The 26,017-nt window shown below is 43.0% G+C and overlaps 1 protein-coding gene across 4 annotated transcripts in view; it reads right to left on the reverse strand.

Annotated features, from left to right (window-relative positions):
• Positions 1-26,017, reverse strand: part of VPS13A (vacuolar protein sorting 13 homolog A) — a 2,146,181-nt gene that overhangs the window by 2,015,621 nt on the left and 104,543 nt on the right. For all 4 annotated transcript variants that reach the window (XM_086961343.1, XM_086961342.1, XM_086961345.1 and 1 more), the window contains exon 4: positions 2,186-2,281. In XM_086961343.1, the coding sequence (XP_086817469.1) occupies positions 2,186-2,281 (96 nt within the window). The remainder of the gene's footprint in view (positions 1-2,185; positions 2,282-26,017) is intronic.

Genomic DNA, 26,017 nt, shown 5'->3' on the forward strand with positions numbered 1-26,017 from the left:
TTGACCACTGCATGGAGCTCGAGCACCAAATTTACTCGGCAAGAGGGTGCCCCCAAAAACACTATAAAATTTGGAGGGAGTGGGTGGGATCCCGGGGCATTGTGCTTGAGCCTTGCCCAGACAGGCCATCGCCCACTTTCGGAGACACACTCCACTGCAGCACTGACACGATAGAGGCACACCAGGGATGAGGCGAGAGGGTCTACCAGTGTGGCCCAATGGTATTCGGTCATATTTCTCTGCACGGTTGCGATCCTGTTATGTTGTTTCGCTGTATATGGAAATGTGTTCTGTGACGAGTGCGCGATGCCATCGCTCATCTTGTATGTTAAAATCGATACAAATGTTTTTATAAAAAATCACAAATCCCAGTGGATAAGTCCAGCAAAAAGGAGGAAGAGCACAGCTAGCAAATCGTATAACAGAGTACAGACCTTGGAATCAAGGAGTTTATTACATTTTTCAAAAAAAGCAAGGCACAACTAAGTAGCACAATTAGATGAGAGCTGGGTGAATTGGAGATATCCGGAACCTCAAAAGAATATATGAGAGTACCTCGTATTGTATCCTCCATTTGTACTAGAGCTTTACAGGCTGCCAGAAACCCAGAAATAGCAGAAGCCTACTAGAGACATTTACTCCCCAGGGAAAAGTTAATAGATGGACAGCCTGCGGATGCCCAAGAAATGACAAAGGAACACCCAGATAAATCTGATTACTGTAATATTTCCGGAAGAATTCTAGCCATTGTGAAATCACTATCGGAGAAGACTTCAAAGTTCCAGGAAGTGCTGCACAAATGGTCGGATTGCAGTTCTTAAACTATGAGGACAGGACTTAACCAGTCAGCAGCAAAAAACACATGGTATTGAGATCACATTGACTGTATTCACAAAGAACCCGAAGTCCTCTCTGCCAAAGATATTTATAGGAGGTCCACAGAGATAGAAGGAAACTGGTGAAATGTAATCTTCACTACTAACTCCCAAGATAATCCCCCTTTAGGTTTACCTTTGCTGAGCGTCAAGCAACACCTTCCACAGCTAGATAATTACAAGTACTCAAGTAGGGAAAAATTTGCATCATTTGCTTTTGCGTTATCATGGAACGTTTTCGTAAAAGTACACAAAATGATGAGTAATTATGTACAATGTAAATCTGTCATTTAGCACTATCTTTTAAGGTGAAACGTGTCCGTGCTTTAATATTTTTGACGCAAGAATGCAATTTGTGCTACAAAAAGCAAAAAAAACTAAAGTACAGTAACCACCAGCTGTTTCTGGATCTGGTTGTTCCCCTTGTTCACACGCTATAATTTTACAGTGAACAATGGTGTAGTTACCCAAAGTGGTGTAATTTCGGGAATTTCATGTTGCAAGAGTAATTAAATTTAAATTTCACCCAAGCACACACACTTAAGGGTTTCGTTTATAAAAGAGATGCAAATCTCCAACTTTTGATCCACATGCAAGTGAAATTACAAGTGCAAGAGCTTGTCTACACAGGAGTAATATACTGGGTACAGAAAAGAAATGCCAAGGGTGTGAGATAAACATATTGCCACTGCTTGTTAATCAAATGGGGATGTAAGTGAAGATAACCGTATAGTCTTGATTTCTTCTTGAGCGACTTTCTTGTATATGTGCACATCTCTTACAAAGTAGTCCCTGATGCTCCTTTTATTAGGGACTGAAACAATTTAAGTTTCTTTCAGGGCAAAGATACACACAGTCGCCCTCAGCCCAAGTTGTAACATAGAAAATGGCTTTCGGTATGTCACTCTGACTAGATAGCATGTTGTGCTTGTTGATCTGAACTGTTTCACTGAAACATCTATAGATATTGCAGGTGGTGGGCAGCAGTGGTTAGGTACTTGAACATGAAAAGGAGAGGAGAGAACATGGGTGCAGAAAGAGGGCATGAAAAAGCCTCCCTCAGAGAAACATGCAGTGCCCCTCTAGGGTTTTATGCCAAGTCCAGTCAGACTCTAGCCTGTTATGGAAGCGTCAGAACTGTATCGGAGAAATCACCCTGGGCCCTTAGAAAAGCACTATGATGTCTTACAAATGGCAGCTTTGGGGCTATGAAAATACTTAATAACAATCAAAATTAGCTCACGGGTGCGATGAGGTCTGAGAGCATCAAAAATGAAAAACTATAATGTGGTTGTTTCTTAGTCACTTACTGGCGACAGGAACAATAAGCAAATATACTCCGTCTAGAACAGCTTCAACCGGCTGGGTATAAAGGTTTTTCCACGGTATCTTCAGATCAAGTTTACCTGCAGAAAGACAGAAATAACAGGGTGGGTGGGTAAACTATACACAGAGCTATACAAAACTACCACTGTGCACTCTAATCTTACAATTTTGTGATGTATATTGAGGTAGTTATATGTATAAACTAGTGATAAATATAAGGATAACAGTGGAGATTTTCCAAGGACACGGCACATCAGCTGGTCAGCCAATTCCCATCTGACTATCATCTGACATAATACTCAAGAGATTCCAAACCAGACCAGTCCACATTGTGCAATATGTTAATTATTGTTGTATTGTGTATAGCTCTGTCATGTCCTATTGCAGTCTCACAATATAAGCTATCAATAATCATAACCTTGTTTGTAAGACGTGGTTTTGAATATGTTCCATTGCCCAGTGCCTTCTGGTCCTCTACATTTTGGCGAGCGTAGGGGCAAGAAAGAAGGATGGAAGAACCAAAGTTCCTGTCACAGTAGTCCTGTCCCAAACCCTGCTCATTTCAACATTTCTGACAGGTTGCTCACCAGTGAAGTACTCAATGCTACTGAAGACAAGGTTCATCCAAAAGGGATATCCCGTCAACATGCATGACAAGCGTCAACAGGTCGACGCCACAATTCAAAATAGTTGGTGGTAGAACAAGAATAGCAGTGGGATAGAGGACATTTATACCTTTACTCCAAGTTGTTGAGGCTGCTTATTGCTTCTCCCTGGTAGAGCTGTGTAGTTTGTTATTGTACTATTCGCATTGTAGTTGCCTTTACATGGGCCTCTTACCCCTTCCAATGAGCCACAATAGATTTTTGGAAGGGCAGACTCTATTCCAATGGGGTACTTAGAATGCAAGTGGGTCCGTTTCATTGCCTAAAAGAATATGGTCTGAATGCTTTGTGCGAGAACCAGAGTTCTCCTCTTATTCTGGCTTGCCGCTGCAACAAGGATTGTATTTGAAGAAAAAAGGAGGAAGATGTAATATGCTTAAGCATTATCTGCTGCTGTGTATATATATATAGTGAATGTGTACAGTACGACCTATGTAGGCAGCATATTGGTGTTGTGCAATTGTGTCAGACACTGGGAGGATATATGAGATTGTGTGTGCTGATATCTACTGTCTTTGAATTGGTCTGTATTACACAGTTCAAACCATATTCAATATGGAGCACATTAAGTCCTAAGAGATGAAGACTAATTCTTGGTAGGGTCAATATTTCAAAAATTGTGGTATATGCTCTGGAATCACCGTAGTAGCAACAAATAAGTAAAATAATTTAAAATGTTTAAAAGGACCGAGCAACAATCTCAAGCAATACTTTCTAAATCCATATTTACAATGTAGACTATTAAAACCCGATATCAATTTGATTAAAAGACTCCCAAAATACACAAATCAATTTCATCAGGCTCTTTCGCGAGGATGTCTGTCTACCTAAACAAACACAGAACAAGCTATTTGAGGCTTAAGACTGTTACAATTTTGGAGCAGCAATCTATCACTGGTCCTTCTACCAGTGAGGTGGATCTCTAGGAGAGAGTTTGGCACTTTGAATATAAACTTTATACTGTCCAAGTACATACTGGAATGAGGATAGAGCATGGGAGCTAATGGCCTGGTTGGTCAATCATAAGTCCTTGCAGTCTCCAATAATCGAGTAAAAGAACCTGAAGGGGTGCTTTTTTAAGCTCAAAAAGAAATACCCAGAGTCATCCAGGATTTTATATCAGCCTCTATGGTAAATATGATGTCGACTGTTCCCACCAGATCATCCAAAACACTGTTCCCTCGAATCTCCACCCAAAAACTGCGATGAGAGAGATGAGCCTAGTTTGCCCAGGATTTCAATACAGCAGTAGATCACCTCGCTACAGCTAACACGCCCGGGGGACTGACTGTCTCACCATCGACTTCTGCAGGGATTACGGAGGCCTCCTGGCTCCTAAACTAGCAGAACTCTTTTCAACATCACCGATTAAGGGTGTCCTTCTGCAGTCTCTCAGAGAGGCCCTTCCGGTTCCAATGATAAAATTCTCTGTAAAATACTTGCTTGTGCATCCTCCCTCCCCTTCCACACTGTCCCCACCACCTGGCCTGGCCTAGGGCAGTGGTGTTAAGAAGGAACCTTGAAAAATGTTCAATACTGTCATATGAGCATGCCGAGATTGTTTAATAAAAAGATTTATAAAAAAAAGAAATACAGTCAGATGGGAATATCTATTTGAGATACTGCATCTAACCGGTATTGTACAGCGCCTCATTGGGTACGTTAAGCTCCTTTATACGCGGCCGGTAGCCCATATCTGTATAGGCAAATAGAGCTCCTCATCATTCAAAACAGCCCAAGGAACCAGTCAGGGATGTCTCCTGTTCCGGTTACTTCTTGCATTTGCTATGAACTCCCCTTGCACGCTGTTCATAAGCGAGAGGAGTAGATTGGAGAATCCCGCTCTCAAATGGAAGCCAGGTTGTTTACTTGTATGCCGACAATCTTCTCCGCTACGTAAGGACTTTTGTAGTCCTACTGACACATTGTTCTCTAGCTCAGTTAGGCCTAGAAGGAAACTATGCCATTTACATGAACATGGGGCTTTGCAGGTTCCTGGTGGGCTAGTTGGCCCCCAGGGACCCTAAGGATTAAAGGGGACTTAATCCCCTAACTTAAACGCGCCAAAGGGTGCATTTGCACACTTGCCAAATCAGGCCCACCCCCTCTCTGCACCCCTGTGCAAACACGCCCTGTGGCGCGTTTTAAGTGAGGGGATTAAGTTGAATCCTGAGGGTCCCTGGGGGCCAACTAGCCCACCAGGTACCTCTAGTAAGCGTCACACCGCTGCATTGTAGAGAGGTGTAAAAAGGGGCATTGCCTCGGACTACCTCTCTGCAACCCAGCCCTGTGGCGCTTACTGGAGGTACCTGGTGGGCTAGTTGGCCCCAGGGACCCTCAGGATTCAAGGGGACGTAATCCCATAACTTAAAACACGCCACAGGGTGCATTTGCACAGTGGTGAAGGGAGGGGGCACGGCCTTATGTGACAAAGTGTGCAAATGCACCCTGTGGCGTGTTTTCAGTTGGGGGATTAATTCCTCTTGAATTCTGAGGGTCCCTGGGGTCCAACTAGCCCACCAGGTACCTCCAGTAAGCGCCACAGAGCTGTGTTGCAGAGAGGTGTTCAAAGGGGCGTGGCCTCGGACCACATCTCTGCAACGCAGCTCTGTGGCACTTACTGGAGGTACCTGGTGGGCTAGTTGGCCCCCAGCCCAAAGCATAGTGTTCCCTAGTGCATGTAGGTGTTTTCACTGTATTCTAAGTGTCTTTTAGCATAGCACTGGCTCTAGGCCTGGTTAGTCAGAGTCAGTTACCACCAGCACCAATAAGTAAAAATTTGGGGGCACAGGAGGACTTTCTCCTCCTCTGTTGGTTCTTTCTGCACATCTCTTCTTCTTCTTCGTCTTTCTGGACTTCTGTTGCCTCTTTCTGCATTTGTCTTGCTTCTTTCTGCGCTTTTCTTCCTCTTTCTTCACATGTCCTACCTTTGTAGGCATAGTTAGAAATTAGCATTTAAAAAACCTTTCATTGAATGAAAAAACCATAGGTTTCAGGGACACTATAGTTAGAAATTTTCATTTAAAAAACCTTTGAAATTTACTGAAAAAGACCATAGGTTTCAGGGACGTTATAGTTAGAAATTAGCATTTAAAAAACCTTACAAATTCACTGAAAAAACCATAGGTTTGTAATATGTGACGTCAGCAACAGTGCATTGCGGGGGCGCAAGTTATAGTTAGGTCTACTAACTATAACGGGAGGAATTTCTTTGGTTTGTTCGAGTGAAATCTCCAACTAATTATAACTTTCCTGAAACCTATGTTTTTTCAATCACAGTGGTTTTACTATTTCCACTCCAGACTTTGCATAAGTAGAGAATGCATTTGAGTTTGAAAGACTAAAATGTACTATTCACACTCCAATCTGTGCAACAAATGAGAAAGAGTGGAATTCAGGGAGGGAGGGTGGGGGGTGGGGGGGGGTATTTACTATTCCTACTATAGTCTGTGGGACAGTAGGAAAAGTGTTGGACTTCAGAAAGGTTAGATTTACCATTCCCGCTTCAGTCTGTGCATCAGTAGGGAAAATGTTGGACTTCGGAATCGTTAAATTTACTATTCCCACTCCAGTCTGTGCAACAATAGGGAAAGTAGGTCATGTCAAACACATTACATATTTGCATAACCCTAATATTTTATAGCAAAAATATATAAAACTCTTAATATAAACCATATAAATGTACATTAAAAATAAATGTTTTAACAATTGGCATAATTAATAAACAAATGAATAATTATCAATTTTAAAAATTATTTATTACTTAACTTCCCACCCTATACACCCCTACAAACCTAGAGCCCACACCTAAACTATAACAAAAACAAATAAGTATAAAACAATTTAAATAATTAATACTCAATTAAATAATTAATAATTATGTAATTGTTAATTATTACTTAATACACTTTCCAACCTATACACCTACAATAATACAACTAAACCATGTAATCATTTCACAATATACATAATTATTAATCACTTAAAATATTAGTACCAATTAACTAATTAGATGTACTACTTAATTCACTTCCCATCCTATATTCCCATAAACCTAGCAAACTGCACCTAAATTAAAACTAAAATTAATCAGTATACCATAATGTATAGAATTAATATCAATCACATACTTACTTAAAAATTATTATTATGTAATTAACTTCCCAACCTATCCCCCTACAAATCCGCAACAACACTATAAATTACTATTAGGAATCAAAAATAAAATCGAAATGACTTTAAAAAAAATATATTTAAAAAAAGAATTATACAAACAATGATAACACATAAAATGAATATATGCACTAAACACATGAAAATAATCAAAACGATATTTTTGATTATTTCGTTGAAAACTACATTCAAAACAAGCATATTCTTTTTTTGATAAACAATTTTATTGTTTTTAAACAAAAACTACAAGCAGCGGTCAAGTGCAATATATCGCAACATTCATCTAATAGTACCATTTACATGCACAGGGAGACAGGTTGCATTACACAGTCTTGCAGGACTTATATGGTTTAGACATTTACAGGGAGACATGCTTAATCTATTTGCCCTAGACATTTCGATATTTAGCTGGGCACCCTCTGGCCTACAAAAGCAGTTTCTCTTGTGCTGCGCACCAGTCTACACCTCAGTGCCATTTCGAAATGCCGGGGGAGTTCGGGTCTATCCCGCTATCCGCGATGTCTCACTTGGCTACCATTATGGCAGTGGTAAGGAGTTGTTTGTCAGCCCGGGAGCCATCCAGGCCATCCGTGATTCGCAGGAGTATATTTAAGGGGTTGTGCAGGACCTCCCAGCCCAGGACCTCTGTGAGTTCCTTTTCTATGGAATCCCAATATCGCGTGATGACCGGGCAGGCCCATACCATGTGGAAGTAGTCCGCTGGGTCATGAGTGCATCGTGCACATGATGCATTTGGTTTTATACCTGCACAGAAGAGGCGTGTGGGCATTAAGAAGGTAGCATGTAAGTAGTATAGTTGGACCAGACGGAGCCTGGCGGAGGTGGTGACTGTCCTGCGTCTCCCCAGTAAAAACAATGATATTCTTAACAACGATATTACTTAACTAAAAAAACGACATACTTGACAACAATATTTTTGCATCACAATACTTTTATATCACGATAATTCTTTCTGATATTTCTGGGTCTCGAAATTAAAAGCTTAATATTTTTTCCAAATAGCATGTAAATACCTTACCATTAGCGTGTACCATGACGATTCGGAACTTATAGATGGCAACTTTACCAGGGCAGTGACCTCTATTTCTGTGTAAATTTAGTTTTGAAAGACCCTTCCCAAGGTCCCAATATGGCACATTACCCTTTCCAAGATGACTGCCGTCCAGCGCCTGCTATGTTACTTTTCTAACCTTCCCTTGGTGCCTCCTCCTTCATTCTTCTAAGGCCTGGATACTTAGCTAAGTGAACTAACATGGCACTCGGGATGATGGAGGGTGGCCCTGGCGAAGATCCGCCTCTTAACAATCCACTATTTTTAGCGTTTTTACCTGGCAGCGCAGCTTAAATGGCTAAATGGCTGAGTAGATGGGCTGGAGACTCATCCCTAGAGGAGACTGCCTCCACATCGCCCGTGTTGAGACTACATGTGCTCAACACCCTAGTGCTGATCAAGACCCAACGCCTTCGGACAAGGGCCAAATTGCTTAGAGTCGCCTTACTCTACTATACCTGAATCCTCATAATCATTAAACAAGCTATCCCATATGGTCCGGCCATCTTCCTCCTCGGACTTCCGACACCTACAGGTCCATTTAGCACAGGGACTCTTCAGACCTGCGATGAAGACCACATCACTTCTTTAGGTGAGCTATGGCTCCCTTTTGAGGAACCTATGGGTACATTCAATTTGCATGTGGATCAATTTCTCCTATACAACAGGTTACACTTAGCAATACAGAGGCTATGGTCCACCATGACCCCTCCTTTGGAGACTCACCTTCTGCCCCATACATTCAAACAAAAAAGAAAGTTCAGGAAAAACGTTGATTTTCGGGGTTTCTCGTTTTTTTCCTCTTGCGATGTCCATTCCATCACGACGGGTTTCTTTGAGTCAAGCCATATTATGTGTAAGCGCATGTTGGGTGGGTACTGCAGGTGCGGTGCCCCTAGCCCCGAGGCTCTCAGACACTACAATCCACTCTCCCCTCTTCAGGAAGCGGCGCGCAGAGCAGGAAGGGAGCGGCTGATAAATACCTTCAGGCGGGAGAAACAATGTCAGGCCGCACAAGAAGAGCGAGAAAGGAAGAACAGCCTCCTTCTGCTGGTGACTGTTTTTGGGAGATTTTAGTCGCTCTCTCGGGTATCACGTTAAACAGGGCTATTATCCCACCCAGAGACGTCTTCTATAGGAGTAGAGGTAGGCGGTTACATGCTCAAACAAGCGGCTGTGAAAGTGAAAGCTATCGCGAAAAGCGATTGCGGGAAGCCCAAGCTAATTAAAAGCACACGCAAATCGGCATTTTCGTTGCTGTGGCAACAAAATGGCGTCGGACTGTTCACAGTCCCTACGGACATGCGCATGCTGTTGGCTATGGAAAAATGGAGAGAGCAGCCATGTTTGTACATGCAGACGCGTGCATGAAAGCCCTCGGCAGAATTGATTCCAAAAGGTACTCGCAATAGCCTGAGCACCGCAGGCGCTGCTTTCACCAGGCAAGACCTAAAAAGGCCAAGAAAGATAGCAGCCACTCTATTAGCGAACTTTGCTCTCCAACTTCAACTTTTTATTTATTTTGGACATACCCTCTTTGAGAGTGCAGTCATGTCCCCCTCCCTTGTTTTGCTTTCGCCACCCCACCTACTCCCACTGACCACTGCTAGTGACCCCAACAACCTCCCACCTCATGTTTATTTCCTACCCCTCTTCTGCCGTCTGTTCTCTCTGTTCCCTTCTCCTTGCCCGAATCTCTGTGTCTTTTTGTATTTATGCCCCCTCCCACTGTTGGTTCCCACATGTCCCTTGTGTTTGTTTCGCAACCCAGTGCCGCTGTATGTCCTCACTGCCCCCTCCTCAAATTGTTGATTTTTCTTCCCAAGCAAGACAATATAATCCGCAAATATTTCCCCAGCTGTGTGGTACAAATAGCTGCCTCAATCAGACACAGTACCCAAGCAAGCATCACAAGGGTCATGCTAATTTTGAGACGGTTTGTCTTACATGATGTCACTTCAGTCTACATTGGCAAACATTGTTTTATGCGGAAAGTAACCTCAGCCACTTGGAACAATTTATTTTGCTTGATGACTTGAGGTCATCATTGACACCATACAGTATTGCTCGAGTGTAAATTCAAAAACTTGTATTTTGGGAGCTGTAGTTCTGGTTCACCTCAACTGAACCAATTAGACAAATGTTCAAAATTGCAAAAAGTTTGTGGGTAAAAAGAAAAGTAAAATATGGTCGCTTTCCATTGACGTGATCATCTGGTAACTTTAACTTTTATTTAATCCAATTTAGTCTTGCACTGAAAGTTCTCTTTCTGGAGCTCTCCCTATCTGTATGGCTTATACTCCAAAGAATTAGTGCTGTTTTTCTTTTATATCTATTTTATAAGCCAAATTATGAAAATCGTCCAATAGAGGAAAAAGCAATTAATCAGACCAGCACAAATCTGTACTGTATCTGCAAGTACAAATTGCCATTGTCCTGCAATAGCCCAAGTCATGGTGCTGAAACTGCGGACTAAACCACCCAAGAACCCGGATTGTGTGAGGATTCCAGTTACTACAAGAAAAAGGTGATTTTACTGACTTCTTAACCTCCCTTTCACTCACAAAGGGGAAAACATTGAAGCTCTCATCTGCAACGGGGCTCCCCCAACTGGCAGTTGCTGGCCAAGCCGCAAGGCAACACCTCTCGATACAGACGTGGCAGCCCTGTCGCTGATGCACCACCCAGCACAGAGACCTCTTACACCCTCTATAATTGCTCATCAACACTGGTCCATTTCCTGACATCTTGGATCCATTCAGCTGCCATCGGCGAGTTGATTGATCATCTCATATCAACCATAGGTTTAGCCAATTGCCAAACCAATGTCCAAGATTTTTCAGTAGGCACCACTATTTGTCTACCACTGTAGAAGTCCTACTAATCAGAGATATGGAAATGCCTACATATTCAATGCCAAATAAACCTTCTAGGAATCACTCGACCTCCACCAAATGAGTTTTAATGTTATACAGTCCCACGTGGAGTAAACCATCTGGCAAATACTAGTGCCTTACCAAGGTTGGCCAGGTGCACTGCTCTCATAGTAACATATGTCTTCAAGACATTTAAAATGGATGAACATATGTAACATTGCCTTGTGTGTTAATAGACCTATATTTTTCAAATCCGCCTCCTCTCCTGCACCTCCATGTGTCTTTTTGTATTTTGCCAATTCTTGTTGCATTTATGTTTCACTGCAAATTGTTGAAGTCATTTAGGTCCGCCTATGCGAAATCTATTGGCTTTGGCAAAGTTTTTTTTTACATGCTGCACAGCAGCGGACATGCCGTGCAACATGGCCTAAAGTATTTTTTATTAAAGTGCTAGGAAGCAACCAGCATTGACAGCGTCATAGGGCGTTTTATTTTTTATTTTTATTTTTTACTTCAAGCCATGTTGCACAGCAGCTCAACTGCTGTGCAACATGTAAAAAAACATTGACAAAGCAAATCGATTTGGCATAGGTGAAACCTACTGGCTTTGCCAATGCTTTTTATAGATTAAGGTATGGTGCCATCTATGATTATCTCTGCAAATTCCTTTTATTGCATTAATACATTTTTTTATGTTCTCAAGCAGATTACCTCCACTGACTGAGGAAGGAGTCGTCCACTCGGAGATCACATGGATCTGAGGAAGGTAACCGGTGAGGAAAAAGAGTGAGGGTAATCAAATCAAAGGTCTTATCAGAGAGACAGTGTAGCAATCTTCCTTCATATGATTGCCTGAGATGTGAAACAAAGAGATTTACCGAGAAGCAATGAGTTATAATCATCCTTTTATCATTCTAACTTGTCGATTAACCACCAGATTCTATTCCATCAAAAGTTCAGGGACGCTCACAAACACAAAGGGTTGACAAAGAATTGCAGGGAACAGGTGCATTTATATCGCCACACCCCAACATGGCTGTGGTGTGGTGTAGAGTGCAAAAAAACGATGGATTTAGGCCCAGATCTCTGTACTGGGGTTAATGTATGACATTGTTCTGCATTCTGTCCATCAACTGTGGTTTTTGCATTTGTCACCCCGAGTGGGATGGGTATACTCAGACGTGAGTCCCATGCTCTCCACACCACTGGATTCAAGCAAGCCGGGCTGAAGACGGCTGGAATGCCAGAAACCGGTCCTCGGAAGCTTGTTTCCGGTCCAGGGAAGGCATGGCTTGGCAGTTCGGGCTGGACTGTTCCCATGAGGCACAGGGTCAGACTGATTTGCATATGGCCATGTCTGAACTGGGTGGTGTGGAGTGCAAAAAAACGATGGATTTAGGCCCAGATCTCTGTACTGGGGTGAATGTATGACATTGTTCTGCATTCTGTCCATCAACTGTGGTTTTTGCATTTGTCACCCCGAGTGGGATGGGTATGCTCAGACGTGAGTCCCATGCTCTCCACACCACTGGATTCAAGCAAGCCGGGCTGAAGATGGCTGGAATGCCAGAAACCGGTCCTGGGAAGCTTGTTTCCAGTCCAGGGAAGGCATGGCTTGGTAGTTCGGGCTGGACTGTTCCCATGAGGCACAGGGTCAGACTGATTTGCATATGGCCATGTCTGAACTGGGGTGGTGTGGAGTGCAAAAAAACGATGGATTTAGGCCCAGATCTCTGTACTGGGGTGAATCTATGACATTGTTCTGCATTCTGTCCATCAACTGTGGTTTTTGCATAGTTTCATTGAGGAACTTAATGTCTTGATCACCCGTTACCTCCTGTCATTCTTTCCAACTGTTTAGGGACGTTCACAAACACAAAGGGTTGACAAAGAATTGCAGGGAACAGGTGCATTTATATCGCTTAGTACCCATCATAGCTCAAAAGGCGTATTTTCCCCAAAAAGATTGTGGTTGGCATACATAATGTTTCCCATTGGCATATAACCACACCTTGGAGGAAAAAGTCTAACACATGCAGGTCATTATTTAGGTGCAAGATAAAGGTGAAATAACAGGTGTGCAAAGAACACAATATGGTCTTGCACCATAGTCATATCCTAGGTCGATATCTCCGATTTTGATACTGGATTTGTCCCAGTTATTTGAATATAACTTACTGATGTTGTGTACAAGTGAAATTGGCCGACACATTAAGAGCGATATGATCCAGTGTTTACCTTACCAACAGTATCAAAGGCTTTTAAGTAGTCCACAGATGCACAACATCGTGCCACTGAGTGATGAGCAAGAGGACAGCTTTTATTTTATAAAAAAATGTTTTAAGATTTTGAAAGGCTCAATTACATAGACATTTGCAGTTGGTACTGAGTTTTTCTTTTTAAGAATAAGCAACAACAAATAACAATGTTTAAGTATTGGTCTCCAACTCCTACGACCTCCCACCACCTCCCCATCCAACCAATTACATCCCATTTGGTATGTCCCTCAAACATAAGTGGTATGACAGTCCACAGGGCAGGGAATCCAACCACTGTAGTTTATAATGTCCTCATCTGATAGTCCGGTTAAGGAGTGTATCGGTTTAGCGGTGAGCCACATCCCTCTTGGCCACCATTATTCTCAGTCGGAGTAGTACCATGTTGTATCTGCCGAGGTCCACATTTATATGAAGAAGCATGAGCTTAGGGTCAAATGGGAGTCTCCACCTCAGCATAATACCCAAACAGAATGTGTCGCCCCTCCAGAAGGGCAGCAAAGGTAAGAAGGGGAGGCGACCATGCCTATCCTCCACAACTTTAATTTTGTAGAGGTAGACTCTATGGAGGTATTTTAGTTGGATAACCTAGAATCTACTGCTATGGTGGAGTTATGAGGGGATGCTCTAGCATTGGCTCATTCCTCGTCAGTGAGGTTCCCTAGATCTGCTTCCCAGGGAGACCGGAGCACATGAAAGACTTCAGACTGATTATAGATCAGGGATTGGTAACCTTTAGTCATTTAATGGTAACCGAGTTCCGCCATGAGCAGTTTGCCATCTACTGGGTTAGACTCCTTGAGTTCCTCCAACCCCAACAGAAAGAGTGCTAGTGCATGTTGGAGCTGCAGATAGCGATAAAATGGACTATAGTGTAGGTCAAACTTGGCATGTAAGGTTTAGAAGGTTTCCAGTGTTGCGATCCTCATTAGATTCCATTCCCGAAAACACTGTACAGCTGCCACCTGTCACAGTATGTACTCTCCCCAGAGCAGTGTTTGTTCTGTATGTTTGCCATCCCATCAGTGTTAGAATGGTTTTCCATAATTTGAAAACTACCATATTTAACAGTGGTAGTGTCAAGTCTCTCCTTCCCCCATTTAGGAAGAAATTAACCGGGGTTCCCCAGAGGGCACTTTTTTCGGAGACACATGCAAGGTCACCCTGGATGTTGCCACACCATTCATTAATAATCAAGAGATGGGGGAGGAGCCAAGATGGCGACCGGGACGGTCGAGTAGTCCCTCGGCTCCTGAGACCATCTCCTCCTGCGCATCTATCCTGCCAGTGCTCCTGTATTAAAACGGCACGACTGTGTACCCGATTCCCTCCGGCGCCCGGCGGAGAAACTCTGAAGCCTCTACCTGCATGCTAGCGGTAGCGCCGATCGAAAACGTCCCGTGGCCTGTTGTGGACTTGAGACCGGGACCTCTAGTTGGAATCCAGGCCGGCCGCTGAGCGATAAACAGCAGATGACTGCGGCGATTGGGTGCCGGCCGGACCACGTCAGCCGGGAAGTGGCCGATTCTCGAGCTGTGCCTTGGCTGGACTGGCGGCGAAGCTTGTGATGTGCCGGCTAATTTTGGGCGCATCACTCGGTTGTGTTAACACGGCTTGCCCAGTTACAGTGACGGCTTGCACTTAGCCTGGCGATCGGCGGGCAACTCCCGACCTATTGTTCGCTTCCATACCCGGCAGGGCACTTTGCATTAAGAACTGCTTTCAAGGTGCTGACTTCCTTTGCCGCTACTATAGCCCTACGCATGTATCCCGGCCTGAGACAGTGGGACCGTGCTGGTGATCGCAACGGGCATGGATATCGCCAGCTGGGAGGGGGCTGCACCCCGAGTGATTTCTGGACGGCTGGAGCGGATCGACGTTGTCGGGGAGAGGCACAACAGAGACTGTCGATATGGTGACCTAATGTCGGCAATTGCCGACCTCCGAAGTTCATTGAAATACTCTGCTCGAAATCTAGTCAGCAAATTTGATGCGATTGGTTTTGGAATGGGGCGTCCGAGACTGCCTGGACAGGCAGAACACAGCTTCACACCGCATCTCCTGCCTCTCCACTATAAGATGGCGGCCCTGAGTGACATTGATGAGACTCTTTGCCCCGTTGCGTCCCCTGCTGAGGAACTTTTACATCCAGAACACAGTGTGGACTCTGGGCCGGACTCGCGTTTGAGGCGCCCGCTCCGATCCTTGCTCCCCTCATACCGGAAGTCGCCGTTGCTGCCATTGTTGGACTTTGTGACTTCCTTCTTTGGCCCGACTCTGTCGTATGCTACCTTGCCTATTTGCTTTTGGTCCTGGTCGGAGTCCCCGGAGCGCCTTGAGGCGGCCATGACTGATGCCCCGTTGACTAACATTGGTGTTTTTGGACTATTGGTCTCGCCCGTATGGGACACTTTGGTGCACAAGGTTAGCCGAAATAGGACGGGACAGGGGTGAATGCAGCTTGTAATTGGCTGATGGTTTCTTTGTTGCTGACCGGGAGGGATGTGAGGTGGGTTTCTTGTTGGTGGAGTGTACTGACTGTGCGATTTATACTTGGTTCGCTGGTATTGTTTTCTTATTGACCTTACATTTAGTGCTGGTACTGGTGCTGCGGGGGGAGGGGCCGGGGGACTGGTGAGGGCTCCCCTCCGTTTTATACTACTTCCATTGTAGTTTTAGTTTAGGATCTTTTTCTTCTCTTCTAAACTTCGGGACTCTCTTTTTTGGGGCGACAGGCACACTGCTAGGGGGGGGGGGGAAGGCCGTAGCCAGCTGCAGGGGTGCAGGGTGGGGGGTTGGAGGGGTTTGTGTTTTTACCTTTTTGTTCTATGGGCCTACTGTTCTTTTTTCTTTTTTTCCTTTTTTCCTCTGAGTTTATTAATGGATAGAATCTATTTTGTTGCAGTTTTGGCGATGTGTACCTCTGCTTGCTTAGATGTTTCCTTCTACGAGGGTATTTCTGAGGGTGGTGTTATGACCGAACTGTATGCTACCTTTCTGATCCTCAGATGTTGGAACTGACGTACTGATTGATCTGTCCTGTCGTCACTTATCCGTAAGAACAAAAGCTAAAACTTGACTGCAGTCAGCCTGTAATTGATCCTGTGTACACTGACGTATAATTCTGTACTGTATTGTCAATTATTTGAGATTTTGGCTGGTCTTCATGTACACATGATATAAATAAAGGTCTTCCAAAAAGTTAAAAAATAAAAAATAAAAAAAATAATCAAGAGATGTGACGCACTATAATATGATTCTACATTGGCCATTGCAATTCCACTTAGATATTTGGATTTAAATTATTTACATAGGGCTACGTGGAGCAATGCTGGATTCCACAGAAAGCTGTGTAGCATGAAATTTATCTTGTGGAAGAAGGAAAGCAGTAACTCATGAGGGTAGATCTGCAGCTTGTATAGAAATTGTGGCAGACACACCATTTAAAAAATAGCGATCGACCCAGTAGTGACAGGGGGAGCATTAACCACGTCTTAACGTCTGAGATCATGCTATCCATTAAAGGATGGATGTTGAGCTCCTCTGTAACTTTAGCATCTAGCGTGACATATAGTCAAAGATATTTGGACCTCTTTCTGACTCCCTGGAGCTTATCTGCCCACCCAAAGATTTGGGGATAGGAATTGGCGGGGAATACAGAGAATGTTGCTGCATTCATGTAGGCAAGACTTCTTCTTGACATGTTGAACAGTATGGGCTTTGAGATAGGCATCACTTTTGTCCAGTCCCTGCATGTACCTTAATTCCTCTCCCCACAGGTCAGTGCAACCAGATTGTTGTTTGTCTAGTTTTGATATATATTTTTTAAGTCTTCAATTCAACAGGGAAATGGGATTGGTGCTCACAAGGATGGATCAGATCAGTTTGGACAGGTACACCTCAGGCCTGCAAAGAAGCAACCCTTTGACAAAGAGTGTGCCTGAAGGCATTGTTCCAAATTTCATCTCAACAAAAGCGATGTGTTGCCAGCCTACCACCATCTCCCGTAATCATCACATGCAGAAGGCAGCTGAAGTTCACAACAGCTCCTGGCTGGCAGGTGAAAATACACACATCGCCGGGTGTCTCATTACAATGCTATCATCACACTCAATCTTTACCAAATTGTCCTGATATAGACACTGAAATGAGTCTAAAAAGCATGCACATGTCTTGTCTGAACTCCCTGTCCCACCTCAAATGCTTCAAGGCATGCAACAATTCGAGATATCTGCTTGGGTTGAACGCAACTATCAATATTTGAGAATGTAAACTGGTCCTGCAAGCTGGGTATTCATGCTCACATTAGTCTTCAGGCAACGCTCTGTGCAAAAGGTCTTTGAGCATGCTAGTAATCCTTCCTTTATTCACAAGAGCACACAGTATGTGCAAACAGTCACACTCCTTCCTTCAATCCACATAATTGCACAGAATATGTAAGCTGCCATAACTTCTCATCAACCAAATACCCACTAGCCTGCACTAACGAATCTCACCCATTAGAGAATCATCCTTACGATAAAATATGGATATTCAGAATAAGTCCATGAGCAGAGTTGTCCAGAGACTGAACAGATGTACCAGTTTTGTCCCAGAAACACAAGAATGATGACAAGTGAAACGAAATACTAATGATGCAAATGCTAGTCGTGATAGAGATCTTTTAACATCTTATTGCCAGCTTCTGGTAATAGTTTAATCTCATCTGCATCTGAAAAAGGAAGGAGCACGTTAACAGCTATAACTAGTATTTGGGAGTGTATTATAAAATCGAAAGAACATACGTCTCTCATCCCTTTTTCTTATTTAAATGTAAAGTTTTCTGTTTTTAATGGGAACAATGATAACCTTTTTCTATGATTTTTCATCTTTTCTTTGAATTTTTTTTAGTAAATTCTCCTTTTTGATAAAAAGCAAAGCTTCTAATTATCGACTAATAATTCACCATAATTTGCCATTAAATACAGCAAGACGAAAAAGAAGCAGTGACACAGCCAACTGGTTTGACTTTAATATAGGGCCTGCACAGAGAGCCACACAACATAAAAGGCATATATGTCCAGATATATTCAGAGGCCAGCACACATACAGGTATTCACAGACACTCAGATCATGACGCCTCCAAGTGATATATAGGACTGGCGTCAGATTCTTCAGTAAAAAACTAGAGGCCAATTTGTGCATCATCTGTGAACAACAGGAAGGATAGAGAAGCCTTTGGGAGCCAACAAATGTACCTTTGCTGTGACTGAGTCTGACATGAGTATCCAGACTTTTCAGCTTCAGCAAATCCAGAAAACTCAAATCCGATATAGTGCAAAATTAGAGATTCCTGCCAAGGCATCACAGCTTCAACCACTAGCCAAACTAGGCATGATTTGCGGAGCTCCATTCTAGCCCAATCCTTCCAGCCCGTAAACTATGCTAGTGATGGTGATGTCAACAAAACCCCAAAAATTAAATGCCTCACCATGGCCAGGGACAATACTTTGCACAAGAGTACGAGCTCTGGTAATCCTCAGTGCTGTAAATTAGCAAAAAAAAGTCACAGAATATAAAATTGCACGGAAAGAGCATGGCGGCTGCCATTTCAAACCCTGCAAGCAGAATACAAAATGGAGCAACCCGGCATTCTGAGGAACCTGTGTATCACATATAACAACAGCAACTATTGTTCCATCGGAGTCACGCACAAATGAGCTCTCCAGTAGCAATAAACTGTTGCGTTTTTGTTTTACTTATTTAATTCTTCACAAATCACGTGCACGGCGCCATTCTGTCATTTGGAGCCGCTTGGTGGATTTTATATCTATTGTCTCATGCTTTTTCAAATATATGTTTTGCAAACTACGTTCACAATAACTGTGGAGTGGCAAAACTCATCATCTTTGTACTGAGGCAATTTTATTAATCATTAACCCCCGAGAGTTGCTAAAAAAACACTTGAATGACTGTGAGGGGACCATTGTTGAAACTTGTATTTCAAATCCTGCACTAGACATTTAAGAACTGTAACTGCATCCACGAACAATCTAAATGATCAAGAGCCACAAACTACAAGGGAACGCAATCAAGCTCCGCGGGCCATAGAAGGATGACTTCTATTATCAAGAACGGACACATTGCAAGACTAGAAGGATCAGATGTGTGGTGAAAGGCAATGAGTTGCTTCAGGTCTCTGTCACATGTGAAACAAGCACCAGTGCCTCGAACTACCCACATTCACTACAAATCGCTCTATTCGTGCGCATCAGTCAGCAGTCCCTGATCGCCAACAGCAAACTACGAAACAAGCATTTGCAATGCAATAAGTCTCGCATTTACGAGAGTTTGAACTATTGGCATTGTAAATGACAATAGCTTAAATTCTCGCAGATGCAAGATCTATTGTATTGCAAATATTTGTTGTTGTTTACAAGCGCCGCATGCCGCGCTTTCACGTTAATAGAGGCCGCGCTCCCTTCTTTAGATGAGCTGCACCTAAAGAAAGGACCACCATTAAAGTAAAACCGTGGTATGGGGCACTTTTACAAAAATCAAAGCATTGTTTGTTAAGTCATGAAAACAATTAAAGAAATAGCGCTCGGAGGCTATAATTAAAGCCTACCGAGTAACAACATATGTAAAAGGGCCAGTACAAATGGGAGGTTACAAGATGAAACCAGGCTGTACTAAGGAGGGACTACTAAGCCTATTGACCAAGGAAAAGCTACAATTCACAAAAGACAGTGACACAAGCCAATGAAAAATATGGGCGGAGATTGGGAGGAGCTTCAAGTTCAAGTCTAAATACAGCATGGCTCACAGAGCAGCGCATACACTACCCAGGCATGACCTAAAAAAGTTAAACATGCGGCGACAGGGAATGGGCCACGATTCCAGTGCCAAGATGCCCAGCTTCACACTCCCTCTCCCACAGCATCAACTTCCATCGAATCACTGTGTTCAGCCACAGATTCTCATTAGCAGCAATCAGCCCCAGCATTAAGCACGGCCTGACATCCTGGCAGTTAGTGGAGCTGACCCTAGCCGATGGCCTCTCTCAGCCAGGCTGCATCTCTGGCACTGCTTCCCTGACTGTGTTTGTCTGATACAATCACTCGTGATTTTCAAATACCTAGTTCCCAAGCGTAAAACTCAGCAGCAGAGGCTGAAAATAAATGTGAGCCAGAACCCCAAATCACCGACCACAGCAGAGGCTGTGAAAAGCTGGCGAAAAAAGATGAAAAGTAAGATGGGAGTTTAAATGAAATTGAAAGAACTGCAATTGCAGCTGCAATGGAACTTTATGATGAAGTTAGCCCGTTCATACAAAATACAATTAATAATGTGCAATTAAAACATAGTAAAAGAACACGATACATTGTGAATGAACACAATGCAAAAAAAGAAACGAAGGCAGCGAGAGACAAACCCAATTGACCTATTCAAAACTGAAAGGTGATTTGTCAAAGTAGATGTATAAGGTGTCTCACAGCTGCTCTTACCTAGTCTCTGCATACATTCTGGTACAGGGTCATGCTCCATGCGCATGCCACAACTACAAGAGTACAATAACTGAAGTAACACTCAATGTCACATGCCAGGCTAAATTACGCATAATCTTTCATGCAGTGCTGAAAATACAAAAGCACTTTCCAGGAGCCGACTAATTTACTTTTGCAAACTTTAAACTTCACTGTAAAGGCCCGCCAGTGCTAACAGAGATGAGAGTACAACGTTGCTGGTGAACTCATGCAGCTACTGATAGAAGGACTATCGCCAGCAAATATTCAACAGTTTTCATACACTGACATTTCTTCGGCTGAGCAACACCATCAGCAGATTTCAGGTCACTTATTCCTCACTTTCTCCACAAATAGTCTGCCACCACGTGTTTAGAATTCAAAGTAATACAAATTAAAAAGCCCTACATCGTTATGAATGACAATGAAATGACCAAATAACCCCTTTCTCTCATCTCCCAAGAAAGGTCAAACTGCTTACTTACATTTAGTAACGCCCTTTCTGGTATAGACTTATCTAACCACAGTTTCCTGAATGTTTATTAACAAAGCAGTACCTATTTGTAAGTGAGTATGTTAATGGCCTCAAACCAGAAAATCCTGCAGGACTGAGAAGCCAAAATGCCCCTCTGGGCGAACCTTACTAGCGAAACAAAAGTGCTTTGTGAACATAAGGAGCGATACTCACGTAACCGCCTGGTAAATGTCTAGGACAGTGACTCTTCATGCAGTGGTAGCAGCTTTAGCCCTGGTAGAATGAGCATGGAGGTTGCTCTTCGACCAATGTCAAGCAGATCTTTATGCAGAGCATATCCAACGGGAGATGGTTCTTTACGTTGGTTCTATACTGCACAGCCTTGCCTTTTCTCACTCTAGAAAACACCACAAAGAGCCAATCATCCACCAGGTGTTCTTTGGTACAATCTGTGGAGAAGCTCAGCACGCTCCGTGGTTCAAACAGACAGAGTCTCTCCTTCTCCTTAGAGGGGGAGGTGGAGCAGAGAATGCCAGCAATATGATGTTCTGATTGAGTGGGAACATCATCACAACTATAGACCAGAGGCCGGTGTATACAATACCAGCTTGTGTGGAAAGGTCTTGTTTGGCGGGTTAACACAGAGAGCTTGAAGCTCACTCACTCGCTACACCAGTGTAATGGCAACAAGAAACACTGTCTTGAGGGTGAGAAGCCGCAAGGGGAAGCTGTGAAAGGAGCGCACACCAGGAATATAAGGGACAACTTAAGGTCCCACTGTGGCATATCAAAGGGTGAGGGAGGAAACCAATGTTGTAACCCTTTTAAAAAATGCTGCCATACTGGATTACAAACAATGAAGGCTGATCCGACAATGGCAAAAAAGCAGAGAGAGACGAAGGTTACCCATTTAGATTAAGTAGTCAATCTAAAGTGTTCCCCACCAAATCAGAAATGTATTCTAATGACAGGCATTTACAGTTTTTGTCGAGAGATGCCTGGCTGCCAGAATCGCTAAATCTCCAAGCATGAAGGTAGAGATTATGAAGGCTCAGGTGGAGTACCCAGCCCTGATGCTGCGACAGCAGTTCCTCCTAGAGGGGCAGCCTGATCAGAAGACAGATGAAAAATCTTAGTTCTGGGTACTAAACTCTCTGTGCCCAATTCGGAGCCACTAGGATGACTTGGGCCAAGTCAGTCCTTAACTTCCGAAGAACTCCGGGCAGAAGTGGTATCAGCAGAAAGGCATACAGGAGTACAGAGCTCCAGTCAAGGTGGAACCTGTCTCAGAGCGAGAGAAGCCTTGGAAACTCCAAAGTCCAGAAGTGCTGACGATGCGCGTTCTCAGCTGTGGCAAAAATATTCAACCGAGGTTTTCCCCATTCGTGGAAGAGACCATGCACCATCTCCGAGTGCAATTGGCACTCATGATCTGCTAGGCGTGACAGCTGAGACGGTCTACCTTGGCAGTCATACAGCTTACTAGGTGGTTCACCACCAAGAAAGTCCCTTGGTGGTTAGCCATTTCCAGAGGCACAGGGCCTCCTGGCATAGGGTCTGTGAAACCACCCCATCCTGCTTGTTCCAGTACCACAATGCAGTTGTATTGACCATGAGCACCTGAACCAGCCTCCTTTAATGATTGGAAAAAAGGCTTTCAATGGCCTCCGCTACAAAATGTTAAAATGTGCCAGTAGAAGGTTTTACCCTGGTGCCTGCTCAGATGAATGTGAGAGGGAGAAGAGTCGCACTTGAACTTTTGATGTCTCTTCTTTGACTTACGCAAAAATTTAGATCTTGCAAAGACCAGCCTTTGGAATAGCTTTGACTTGGACAGCGACTTGGATCAGTCCCCACACAGAGTCTTCTTGTGTTTGGAAATGTAGAGTTTTTGCCTCGCAATCCTGGATGTCCTTCGGGTTCATCAATGTGCAGCCACTGCAGACCTTAGAATTGTGAGCCCGGCACCTCAGGTACACCTGATGGAGATCTGTCAGAGACATTTATTTGTGATAGTCCCTATAGGGTTTAAAACCTGTCGTTTTGGGGCGTGACATTCTCTTGCACACTGTGAAATTTCAAAGAAATTTAACAAGGTAAGTTTCTCTGAGAGACTAAAGAGCTCCAGATCAGTGTCTGGGGACATGGAAAGAACGGAACCAACATCAGAATATGGGAGTGGTGCCTACATAGGTTCTGCATGTCATTTCTGGAGAGGAACAGCATCAGAGTGGAGCCACACAGCCCCAAATACCAACGCGCAGAAGTACTGCTGAAAAATGTTCAGATCCAATCTGGTTCCTGGGGAATATTCAAAAGGTGGGGAACCTGAGGCTACAAATCTGTTTCAGAAATGAACTTTCCTTTGCCTCAGTGCTGTCAAAAATGAAAGTTTCGTACCCATTCATGGAAACTATGGTATCTCAGCTGTAAACAATTAAAGAAAAGAAAAAATCACTACTGTTTAAAAAAAAAACACAAAAAAAGAATTTAAATTCTTGAACAAACTCCACCTAGAGGAGCACAAAATAGAATATCACGTTGCACAAATAAAAATAAAAAAGTTAATGAAGCGCTAAAGATCAGAAACAGGAGGTACAAATCAAGTATCTGCGCACTTGGGAAAGCAAAATGGAACAATGTGCCTGACTTCATAAAAAAAATACCAAGCTGAACATCAAAAAAGCCTACAAAGTAAAACTCAGGTTGAAGGTCTCACCTCACTCTAAATCAAGGGGCCTCATTATATATTAACAACAATACATTCAAGTGATGTTACAGCTCAAGGGGCCAGGAAACGGAAAAAAGCTTTTCTGGAATGGCCAAATGAAATTTACATCTCTAAATTTGGCAAGATCAATAGCCAACAAAAAGAAAAAGTTACTGGACTTGAATGAAGACATGAAACATGAAAGCTATTTCATGTGTGACAAAACAGAGGAACTTTAAAAATGTTGTTCAAAATTTTTAGGAAGAGCTACCGGAAGACACGCAGACAAGCAAGATGTACTCAGCTGATATACAATAGCCTCCTAGATACTTGCAGAATTATTTACCCCGAGCACAGAGAATATTCCTTCTTCTCAACACCACACAACTTCCATTCTAGAACAGACCACACCTTTTGGGCAAAGTCTCACCATTCAAACTATGCAAAACTAACACTGGGCCATTATCTCTTTTTGATCATGCACTAATCTAGCTGTTGCACGACTGCAATGAGAAATTCTAAATTTTTCCGCCAAAAAAACCAAATAAACACTCATGAACACATGGGACATCTAAAAGGGTACTCTACAAAACGAAATAATGAGGCATCCTGATCAGGAAAAAAGAAGGGAAAATACAACCAGAGGCCCTAATGAAAAAAATAAAAACTTTAAAGGTATCTACTGGCTCGCAAAATCTGAGGCTGTGCTATGCAAGCTATGTCGTTCTGCACTGAATTCAAGAACTGATGCTCTCTTGCAGCATGAGACCTTCAAATGCACATCAAATCCAAAATGCATGACGTCCAAGCTACTGTAGAAGCAGGAAAGAATCTCATACAAGGGCATGGATCCTATACTGCATAAAAGTTTCAGATGATTATTACTAATAAACATTGACTGCAAGTTGTACATAAATACCTAAGCTATTAGACTTGAGCTGGTACTCGGGATATGAATCATCCATCAGAGACGGACTTTTGAGAAGCAGATTCTTGAGTTATCACGAGAACACTTGAAGTAAAGTCCCTAAGGTGAGACTCCACTTTCTGTAGGCCCGACCATCTTGGTCCGTGCAGATTGTCATCTTCTTTTAATTTAAACAATAGACATTGCCATATTACCTAATTTATGCAGAATCATTGTCATGTATACCTTTTCACTCCGATGTCGCAAGACCTCATCTTTCTAGGAAGTGGATTAAGTCAAGTTCAGCAATTAGACATAGATACCCCTACTAATAGGATATTAGTCTGAGTCAAATGTTTATCCATCACCATGTCAAGGTTAAATAAGAGCACATATAACCAAAATAATGTAGTCTGAATTGACGACCTTTGTACTTAAAAGTTCATAAGGAAACGTCTCGGACACATATCTTGATGCAAATAAGCTATGTCAGACATTCCTAAAGTATTTCAGAATTTCCCATTTCTAATAAGATCTGGTATAAAAGGATGGCCACTTGACCACTTGTACGGAGAGGCCCTTCACCCAGATTATCCCCAGAGATTCAACTAGAGATGGTCTCACCTGCTGCCAGCACACTTCAAAGATGTTGCATCACACCCAAAACTGATAAAGCCAAATCCCAGAGGAAGACCGACTGACTGCCTCCCCAGCATGTGTTTGCCCTTCGCAGTGAACACGGTCTTCACGCCTTCACTGATAATGACAGCCTTTGCTGTCCACACGGTGTGCATTGCGTCTCTACTTCCTAAGAAACTCAAGACTGCAAGTTGCACTGGTTTCCATGCTCTCTTAGTATAGCGCAAACAAGTACATGTTAGGTTTCTAGGTTTTAGAAAACATTTTAAGAATATTAGAAAAGTTAATTTTGTCCTCATTATTAAAAATGATTCTGTGTGCTGTTTTTATAATATTCTGTGTAGTTGTTTTAGATGTACTGAGAAGCAGATTGTTCCTGCAGTATTTAATACTGTTAACTAATAGAGATCATTCTTCTTAGTACAGTGTATGTGTATGAGATTGTGAATAATGAAATAGATGTATTAAGTGGAGACTGGTAAGCATGTGCTGCTCTGAGGCATGCAGTAATGGAGTAC

The sequence above is a fragment of the Lissotriton vulgaris genome, chromosome 3_1, assembly GCF_964263255.1.
Source record: "Lissotriton vulgaris chromosome 3_1, aLisVul1.2, whole genome shotgun sequence".
Classification (NCBI taxonomy): Eukaryota; Metazoa; Chordata; class Amphibia; order Caudata; family Salamandridae; genus Lissotriton; species Lissotriton vulgaris.